Source organism: Eulemur rufifrons, chromosome 8 (assembly GCF_041146395.1).
Source record: "Eulemur rufifrons isolate Redbay chromosome 8, OSU_ERuf_1, whole genome shotgun sequence".
NCBI lineage: Eukaryota > Metazoa > Chordata > Mammalia > Primates > Lemuridae > Eulemur > Eulemur rufifrons.
Genome location: NC_090990.1, coordinates 24,813,346 through 24,824,244, shown reverse-complemented (window position 1 = coordinate 24,824,244; position 10,899 = coordinate 24,813,346). Strand labels below are relative to the sequence as shown.

The 10,899-nt window shown below is 37.2% G+C and overlaps 1 protein-coding gene across 2 annotated transcripts in view; it reads left to right on the top strand.

Moving 5' to 3' along the window:
• The first annotated feature begins 747 nt into the window (after positions 1-747).
• PSMB2 (proteasome 20S subunit beta 2) overlaps positions 748-10,899 on the top strand; it is a 33,923-nt gene continuing 23,771 nt past the window's right edge. The window contains exons 1-3 of one of the 2 annotated variants that reach the window (XM_069477663.1): positions 748-945; positions 5,876-5,998; positions 8,857-8,927. In XM_069477663.1, coding sequence (XP_069333764.1) covers positions 855-945; positions 5,876-5,998; positions 8,857-8,927 — 285 coding nt within the window. In that variant the 5' untranslated portion in view covers positions 748-854. The remainder of the gene's footprint in view (positions 946-5,875; positions 5,999-8,856; positions 8,928-10,899) is intronic. The other variant, XM_069477662.1, reaches the window with a different exon arrangement.

Sequence of the window (10,899 nt, the reverse complement as noted above, 5' to 3'; positions counted from 1 at the left end):
ACTGTGTTGTCTTTCCCCCATTGATTTGTAAGAATGCCTTTTAAGTTACAGATATTAACTATTTCATTTTTTTTTCTGTCTGTAAGTTCCAGGATATTAAGTATTTCATATATTGAAATATTCCCAATTTACATTTATCTTCGACCACCAGGATGACTTTCACCACAGAAAGACTCGTAATTTTATGTAGTCAAGTCTGTCAAATCTTTGCCTATATTGCTTTTGGGTTCCCTGTCATGGTTAGAAACATGTCTCTTCCAAACATTACTAAAATATTTTTCTATTTTTCTTCCATTGTTTTTATGATTTTAGTTTTCATATCTATATCTTTAGTCCAACCATATATTGTTTTTGTGAAGGATGTAAGTAGGGCTCCTCTCAAATAAATTTTTCTCCAATCTGGCTTGCAGGGAAGAGGTTTCTGGTGAGATTTTACCGAGCAATGAAGGGAAATGGCCACCTGGAGACCTACCCCTTCCTGGCACCCACATGTACTTGGCACTTTACATACGGTGCGTGATTTTACCCTTAAGAGAGTTTTAAAATCCCAATTTATAGATAAAAAAAAAAAAACCAAGCTGGCCGTCACATAACGTAAGCGACCTGCAGAGCCGGCATCAGAGGAGACAGAGCCAACTCCCAGTCAAGCTCAGAGTGTAATTCACCCAACACCACGCCCACTTCCCAACCTCTCGCGACAGTTTACGTCATCCAGGAGCGCCAGAGGCTGGGGCGGTCGCGCGGCCGGCGTCGCGCCAGGTTTCGCTCTGTGGTGCTGTCTCACCGGTGAGGCCGAGAAGCCGGCGGCGAGGCCCGCGCTCTGTCGAACTTGCAGCTCCTGGCCTCCCGCCACCATGGAGTACCTCATCGGTATCCAGGGCCCCGACTATGTCCTTGTCGCCTCCGACCGGGTGGCCGCCAGCAATATTGTCCAGATGAAGGACGGTGAGAGGAATCAGGAGTGGGAGGCCTGAGTGGGCCTGGGTGTAGGGGTAGCCCGAGGGAGTTGGGGGGTGGGGGTCGGGTGAGTACCGGGGGGGTCTGGAAGGTGGAACCCGACCTGCCTTGCCCGCATATATTTTTTATAACTGAGGAGACCGGCAAGCAAGCCTGGGGCCTTGACGTTCGCTCCTAGGTCCGTGCTCTGCTCTGGCCTTCTCTAAATGCTCCTTGCTAGGTGAGAGTTGCCTAAAGGGATTCAGTTTTTAAGTGTGTTTAAGCGTCTGCCCGGCACCAGGCTCCCTAGACCCCCGAATCTCCGATGAGTTTCTCGTTGTGACTAGTAATGAGGTTAGTTTGCTGGCGGCATTAAGTGGGATCCTGGGCAAAGTGAAACGGGGGGTACAGAAGCTTGGCATTTCCCTTCCGCTATCCGTATCTTCTTGTGGCTCAGCTCGGATCCTTCATTTCCAGTTTTGCAAGGCACTGGCTGGCAGATTTTCCTTATATTTAAGTAGTTAATTGAGTTAGAAGTTAGCCCTGTGACTTTGTACAGGTTATTTCGCTGTGCCCAGATTTCCTCATCTGTAAGATTAGTAATAGCAAATTTACAAACTTACCGAGAGGATTGAGTTCTGTGCTAATGCTTAGCACTTGACAAGTACTTAATAACAATAATGCTAAGCACTATGTATTAGGTGCTATGTTAAGCGATTTACATAAATTCATTTAACTTTTTGAGATAGGCACTATTATACTGCCACTTTATAGATGTTCTGAAGCACAGAGGTTAAGAAATTTGCCTAAGGTCACAAGTGGCAGAACCTGTGTTTAGCCCACACAGTCTGAGTCCAGATCTTTTGCCCATAACTACTATACTATCCCTTTGTATAGTAAGTACTCAGTACATAACTTTAAAAAGATTTTGGTTGTTGATCTGCAGAATGTAAGACTGTGTTTTCATGATTGATCATAGACATGCTACTGTTGAAAAAGCATTATGCTTTGGCTCAGATAATTTAATGCTCATTTGACAAATAGGTTTTGGGTACCTATGTGGGCTCTACAGTGCGAGGTGCTGAGGGGATGCAAAGAACAATAAGATGTGGCCCCTATTTTAGACCAGGTGAGATGGCTCGCGCCTGTAATCCTAGCGCTCTTGGAGGCTGAGGCAGGAAGATTGCTTGAGTTCAGGAGTTCAAGACCAGCCTGAGAAAGAGCGAGTCCCCCTTCTCTACTAAAAATAGAAAAATTAGCTGGGCATCTTGGCACATGCCTGTAGTCCCTGCTCCTTGGGAGGCTGAGGCCAGAGGATCGATTGAGCCCAGGAGTTTGAGGTTGCAGTGAGCTACAATGACACCACTACACTCTACCCAGGGTGACAGAGCGAGACTCTGTCTTAAAGAAAAAAAGGATGCGGCCCCTATTTTAAAGAAGTTACAATTCAGTAAGAGGTTTATGTATGTGTACAAGTAATTATAACACAAGCTATAAAGTGATGTGTCATGAAAAGTACAAACTACTCAAGTAATGCAGAAGAAAAAGAGATTCTTTCTGGTTGTAGAGATTAGGGAAAACTTTGAGGGCAGATGACAGTTACTTAGCTTTAAGGAAAGAAAAATACTAAATCTGGGGTTTCCTGAAGTATGTGAACAAAGGCAAAAAAAGTGTCTACTATTGCCTTTGTAAAGTGGCAGGCATCTGATTGTCAGGCTCAGGCTCCACCTGGGGAGATGGAAAGAACTCTGAGGGGCTTTGCTTGAGTTCTGTTCTTTCTGAAGAAAAAGGTTTGTTAAACATCTATAGTATGGATTGCCCTTAGAGTGAAATTACTTTTGGAGATTCCCTGATTAGTTTGTAGAAGTTCTTTGTGTTTGTAAATTAGTCTTTCCAAAGGAGTAAATTTTTTTTAAGGGTAAATTTGTCCATTATTTTGAATATTAAGGCCTTTGACAAACAAGTGATTTTAGCATGAAGTAGTCTCTAGGTAGAGCAATAACCAAATCAACACTTTTACAGGTTTTCTGTTTCATCCCAATAATATGTGAAAAATCACTTCAAAAAGTAGAATGTTCTTTAAGCCTACTTACATACACAGTACTTGTAGTTGTTATAGGGGGTGCAACATATTAGATATAATCTATAGAAGGGTCCAAGACATTATGATAACAAGGAAATAAATATTACAAGATGATTTTGTATGATAAAGGAAGTGTGACTAGTTAGTATTAGGTTAGTTTTTAAATTAATGATTTCAGGAGTAAATCCTGAGTATTTAGAGAAAAGAAAGACCACTGTGGTATGGGGGAAAGAGGAATTGGCATTAGTTCTTGAAAAATAGTTGGAAAAAATTACACTCAACTCTCCCTAATTTTCCCTTAGTCTTTTCTGGTATAAAAATTTTTATGATAGGAGTTTTACAATTATATGAGGACTTTCTCCTAGCCATTCATTTCATGAACGAATTTGTGTAAAGAAGGCAAGAATGCTGAAAAATAGTAACCTTTTCTATTTTTCTCTACTTGGAGAAAAGTAACATTTTCTCCAAGTATAAAATGAGAATACCACTTCCAATCAGTTTTTCAGTAGGTTACTTTGTAAAATATTTTGATACTATAGAGAAGATATTTCCCAAAGATTGCCAGCTTATTAAAGTTAAATGGTGCAACTCTTGGTTTGGTTATGTGCTGCATTTCAGTTCTCTTTTCTCTTGGCCTATATAGAATTGCTTTTAAGTTACTCAGAGTACCCCAGCCCACACAGAACTCTCTTTTCTGAATTCCTTTAGCATGTGTAAACTGACCAACATTATATAACACTGAGTATAATAATACAGTACGTGTATAGAATTCATTACAGTTTTCCTCACCTGTGAGTTAGGTGGGGATAAGTGATATTATCACCATTTTATACATTTGGAAACTGAGACTTAGAGAGGGCAAATAATTTGTCCAAGTTCAGAGTGCCGAGTCCAGAACATAACCAAGATCTATTGGTGTCCAGTCCAGTTGGTTTTCCGCAGTATTACACACTGGTGGTGTTCATTTTTTTTAATCCATTTGTTTCATGTATGTGGATGTTGTAAGTTCCTTGTCAAGGACCAGAAATTCCCTAGAGCTACACAGGTAGTTTCCTGTACAACTCAGGGGGCCATTAGTATCTGTCACTTGTGTTTTTATATCACCTTTCACTACTTACTGGACATGCTCATTGTTTAAAAAACATTTTGGCCTTGTATTAAGTTCATTTGAAAATTGAACAAGTTACTGCCTAGAATTTTAGCCTTTTTCAAAATGTGACAAAAATTCTTTGTAAACAAACTTTCCCCCAAAATAAAAACAGCTTTTTTTCTTATTATAAAAGTAATGCAAACTTATTAAACAATGTTTTCTTACATAAGTGATACAAATTAAGTATAGAGATTTTAGGAAATACTAATAAGCAAAAGAAGGAAATAAAAATTACCCATACTCTTACCACTGGCAAGCACTTAGAATATACCCTTTTGGTCCTTTTTCTTTGCATAGACAATATATTATAAGTGAATGTTTTTCTTTTATAAACAAGTTTGCAAACTAACCGTCTTTACATTTCCTGTAGCCTGTATAACAAATAGAAGTGTGTTTGTTTAGGAGTTTTGAGGCAATTTGATATTATCTACAGGTACATTTTGTGTTTTTTCCTCAAAGTCTAAGAAGCCACATTACTGGTATCTACAACTCTCAAACACTTGTAAAGTATTTGACAGTAGCATTTTGTTCTTTAAATCCTATTAAGGGATTTTGACATTTCAGAAGCTTTCAAACAGGAAACATGTCTCCCAGGGAAGATTATTCAGCACTATTTGAAAAATGAAAAGTGAAAGTGAGAGCAAGATAGGAAGATTTAGGCTTTTTCTGAAGCTGTAGAATGAATATGGAGTTTTCTTCTTTAGGCAGTAATTGAAATCTTAATATTTATTTATCTATCTAATCTGAATGAGTCTGGTTTAGCTAGATAAGATTAGAGTATTAGGATTTTTGTGAGGTATTTTAAATAGCTTAGTGTTAGAATTTTTGCCTTGACAATCATTTTAATTTTCTCTTTTGCTTTGGAAATGGAGTTGGTTTACTTTTTAAAGTGATTTATATTCTCATTAGGTTTTCTATTTCCTAAGAGGGTCCCTTAATTTTAATTATAGCACCAGTCTTTATATGCTTTTGTATGGGTATAAATATCATAACTAACATTTGTATTTGTAGAAATATTTCAGGACTTTGTAATCCTGAGCCTAAAGATAATTGCCATTGGTTAGATTCTGTCAGTTTCTTCTATTGTTCTGTTCCTGGAATTTCAAATGCTTTTAAATGTTTTAAATTGTATTTTCAATTGTCAGCTTTCTTACATATTCTGCAACTGAAATTGACATCGATAAAATATGCTAATGGTTTAACATGGAGAGTAAAAGAGAGAAATTGATACTGTTACCTATTAAAATCTTCTAAAAACAATGATTAGTAAAATTATTAATACACAATCAACCCTTGGTATCCTTGGGGTATGAGTTCAGTACCCCTGTGGATACCAAAATCCATGAATGCTGAAGTCCCTGAAATAACATGATGTAGTATTTGCATATAACCTACTTACATATTCCTTTAAATCATCTCTAGATTGATTACCTTAATACCTGGTGCAATGTAAATGCTATGTAAATAGTTGTTATACTGTATTTGAAGGAATAACAACAGGAAAAAAAGGTCTGTACAAGTTCAGTACAGATACAACTATTTTTTTTTTCCTGAGTATTTTCCACAGTTGGTTGAATCCACAGATGTGGAACCCATGGATGTGGAGGGCCAACTGCAGTAATTGATAAACTTGTTTATGGTTCCTTATATAATACCTGTCAATTTCTGTTAAGGCAATTTCTAACATTATTTTTTTCTTTGAGCAGATCATGACAAGATGTTTAAGATGAGTGAAAAAATCTTGCTCCTATGTGTTGGAGAGGCTGGAGACACTGTACAGTTTGCAGAATATATTCAGAAAAATGTGCAACTTTATAAGATGCGAAATGGTGGGTAAGATTAGGTTTGGTTAGCATATTAGTTTGCTAGGGCTGCCATTACAAAGTACCACAGACTAGGTGGCTTTAGCAACAGAAATATTAATATATTTTCTCACATTGTGGAGGCTAAAGTCTGACATCAAGGTGTCAGCCGGGTTGATATCTTAGGCCTCTCTCCTTGGCTTGTAGATGACCATCTTCTCCCTGTGTCTTCATGTAATTTTCCCTCTGTACTGTGTCCAAATTTCCTCTTCTTATAGGATACCAGTCATATTGGGTTAGGGCCCACCCTAATGATCTTATATTAACTTAATTGCCACTTTAAAGACCCTATGTCCAAATATGGTCACATTTTGAGGTGCTGGGGGTTACTTCAACATGTGAATTTATGGAGGACAAAATTCAGCATTTAACAGTTGGTTTGTCTTTAAATTTGAACTGAAAAAGAACATTCTGTCTTGGCAGCTCTACACATGAACAGGCCTATGTGGCCTTATTTTCGTTTGAGTCTTCCTATTTTAAAAAACTTGTTTAGACCCTAAAGATTCTAATCCTTCTGATCCTAAAGATTTTCTGTAGAAACCCCAGAACGGAGAACCATTATAACCCTGATACTTGGTAAATTAAAAACTAACACCATCTTGGAGGTAAGGAAAGGATGGTAATATCAGACTTTTTTTAAATTTCAGCATATTATGGGGGTACAAAAGTTTAGGTTATGTATATTGCCCATGCCCCCTGACCTGCCCCAATATCAGACTTTTTAAAGTGTTAGATGTTTCAGAGGATGTGATTTGAGCCAAAGTATATCTGAATCATAGTCAAAAGACCTATGTAAAACCTGGCTTTACTATTTTCTATGTGACAAGTCACGTATCTTTCTGGGCCATTATTTTCCTTATCTCTCAAATAGGATTATAATAATATTAATGAATAGTACATATGAAAATGCTTTGTAAACTTAAAGCATTGTGTAACTGTAAGGCATTTACTGTGCCATAAAAGAGACTTCTACCCTATTCTCTGGTGGGTTCCTGTCTAGTTGGATAATTAAGACTCTCGTGAGGTATTCTGTGAGTTCTCTCTGGGGCTAATGAACTCTTACCCACTGGGAAAGCTTCCCTGTCAGATGGTACTAGCCACTAGCCCTCTGATCCAGGAAGGTTTGTAGTGGTACTCTGTCAGGGAGAACCTTATTTCTAGTTTCTTTCTTCATAGCTTAATAGCACTGTTACACATTGCAGTTGTATAACGTGGAACTGTGAAGGAATTATTATAATTTGAATATATTATAACTGCATGTGCAAAATGACTAGATAGATCCATTCGTATAGTGTTTTAGACAGCAGATTTAGCATTATATATTCAATTCCATAAATATTTTTGAGGGCCTCATCTATGTTAAGCACTCTGCTTAGTTATGCGGAGAACTCAAAGATGAACAAGGCTCACTTCCTGCCATTTAGGAACATAAAGCACGTGGTAGTTAGCTTAAGCAAGTTTATAATATTTCAAGAATTCTGCTTTTTTTTAGTGGCTCCACTTTTTGCCTACATGGCAAGGGTGCTGATAATGCTTCTGCGGTACAGGAGGTACAATAACATTTCACTGGCTGTCCTGGGAGAGGGGAAGAGTGAACAAGAGTTAATTCTTACATGCATTTTAGGGTCTAAAGTAAAAAATTGTTTGGTTAAAATTGCCCTTAAAGACCCTTAAATTACCTGTCAAGTACAGTTTTGTATATATAACCCTATATAGTAATTCTTATATATATTGAAGGTAAAGAACTAAGCTAAAATAAGTGAAAGAAAGAGGGAAAAGTCTGTGTGTAGATAATCAGCCATCGGACTTTTTGACCTTTAAGATAATGGTCAAATTCTTAGTGCTGTATAGGGAATGAGGTGGAGAATTCAGTAGTATTCCTGTTTGTGTAGGGCTGCTGTGATTTTGTTGTGATTTAATATGCACTAATAGACTTGTGATGGTGGAATTCAATAATACATGTGAAAATACCCAGCACAGACCCTGAAACATAGTGGCTGTTCAATAAATATTTGTTAGAATCTAAGTCTCACCTTGTCTGACAGTGGTGTTTGAAATGTTGTAAGAAATAACTTAATCACGTTGGGATTTGTCTTTCCAAACTGGCATTTTCCATGGGGGCCCACTGAGTTGTGAGTCATTATTGTGCCTTTTGGCACTGGTCCCATTTTATGGGGGGGGATTAAATTCCAAGGTGAATGCATTATTAAATGCACACCTGATGTCATTCTTCTGGGTTGTACCTTTGTTAGCATTACAACTTCTTTTTGAAGTTTTACTGTTGAGATACTCTATTTTTAAAAATATTGTAAACATTCTTTTTCTGTAGCTTGTACTTTTGAAAATTATATTATACTTGTTAATAAAGTTACATTTTCTTTTATAAAATACAACTCAGGCTGTCCTAACCTCTAACCTCTCTTCTCCCAATGTCCTTTATTAAGTAACCTTTAAAAACTTGACATCTTAAAACTTCTTTTTTTTTCACCACCTATATATTCATACCTCTTTCATTTTACAGAAGCAACCACAATTTTTTGATGAATGAATAGCTTAAGCAAGGATACTAATTTAATCCCACCATAGAACAGTCATCCTGATGCTGTTTGTGTCCAGGAATTGCTGTCAGTGCTAGTCAGTTGTTTCACAACCGTTGTGTGAGGAAAGGGACTAGAACCACTTATAATATCCCTTGTTCTGTGTACTTTGTATACTCTGAGTGTACAAAAGATGGTGGGCTTTAAGAACAGGGATAGTGAAATGATTTGGGGTACTGTTATTCCTTTGGCTTCACTTTAAGTATGACTCTTTATCTCTTGTACCAGGATATGAATTATCTCCCACAGCAGCAGCTAATTTCACACGCCGAAACTTGGCTGACTGTCTTCGGAGTCGGGTAAGCAATATATCAAACATCCTTAGATAAGAGCAGAAAAATCTTTCACGCTTCTTTTATATTCCTATTAGACATGAGTAGTATTTTTGCTCTTTTTTTGGCCTTTCTGAACCCTTCTTATTGCTACTCATTCATTCTTTAGTCCCTTTAGATTTGTTTTCTTTTTCTGCACAGTTGCTGATTAAAGCCCAAAGGGCAAATATATATTCCTAAAGAATTGAGTTGGGGCATACCACTATGAAGACCTTTGACAACCTTTTTTTTTCCTGAAGACTATTTTTTAGAGCAGTTTTAGGTTCACAGTAAAATTGAGAGGGAAGTTATGAAGATCTCCCATGTAGCCCCTCTCCCCACGCATGTATATCATTCCCCATTGTCAGCATCCTCCACCAGAGTGATACATTTGTTACAATTGATGACCCTACAGTGACAGTAATCACTCAGAGTGCATAGTTTACATTAGGATTCACTCTTGGTATTATACATTCTGTGGGTTTGGACAAATATCTAATGGCATGTATCCATTGTTACAATGTTATACAAAGTATTTTCACTGTCCTAAAAATCTTCTGTGCTCCGCCTTTTCATCCCTCTCAATCCCCTGGCAACCACTGACCTTTTTACTGTCTCCATAGTTTTGCCTTTTCTAGAATGTCATATAGTTGGAATCATACATTATGTAGCCTTTTCAGATTGGCTTCCTTTACATAGTAATATGCATTTAAGGTTCCTCCATGTCTTTTCATGGCTTGATAGCTCATTTCTTTTTAGTGCTGAATAATATTCTATTGTCTAGATGTACTACAGTTTATCTGTTCACTTACTGAAAGACATCTTGGTTGCTTCCAAGTTTTGGCAAATACAAGTAAAGTTCTGTACACATCCATGTGCAGGTTTTTGTTTGGATATAAGTTTTTAGCTCTTTTGGGTAAATACCAAGGAGTGTGATTGCTGGATCATATAGTAAGCATATGTTTAGTTTTCTAAGAAACTGCCAAAGTTTTTCAAAGTATTTTCATAGCAAACCATATTTCTTAATTCCTGTGGCTCAAGGTCCTCATGATAGTAGAGGTAAAACCCCAAAAATAATAATTTAAATTTTTATCTTGAAATTATTTATCTGTGTCTTTCTATGGTGGTTTTTGCCAAAGCACACAGAATTGTTCCTCCTCACTTATTCTTGTTGCTATTTTAGAGCTGTTTCAGTTTCATCCATAGCATGTTAAAAGATACAACACTAAGTATTGAATGCATTAAAAATTGTTTAGGATGTGCAGAGAAAGTTCGTATGATTGCTAAAGGTGTGTGTTAATCCCTTCCCACAGGGACTATGTAAATAGAGCCTTACCATGTGACCTTACCCCCTGTGCCTGTTTACTCATCTATGAAATCTAGATAACTTCTAACCCCTTAGGAGGGCTGGGAAAAATGAATGCTTGTAAATCATAATATTTAACATTCATATGACTTTTGCCCAAAGCATTTTGCTTAATAATTTAATCTACTCACTATTCCACTGAGACAGTAGTTAATTCTCTATCACTGACATGGAGTGAAAGGCATAAAGTGGCAAAGGGACTAGCTCCAGGTCACACAGCAGGTCAGACAGAGCTAAAAGTAATGGTGCCGTAATTATATGACTGTTCTGCCTTAAGGTCAGCTCCTTGGTTCTTGAGTAGTGTTTCTAGAACACTGGCGTTGTTCATATTTTTATTACGGTTTGAGTTTCATCTATACTTGCTTAAACTGAGTTATGTTAGAATCTAAACAAGTACAAATGTTATATTTTTTAAAAAGTTACTTGCTACACATCTTTAAAGCAGTTTATTTTTAGTGCCTAATAATACTGGACTGAGAATTTCTCAATAAATGGAATCTCTCAGTACTAGCCTTGACCAAGGGCGTGTGCAAGGTGTTTAAAGAGAACCTAGAGACATGATGTATTGGGAGAAGATGACAAATTTATATACAT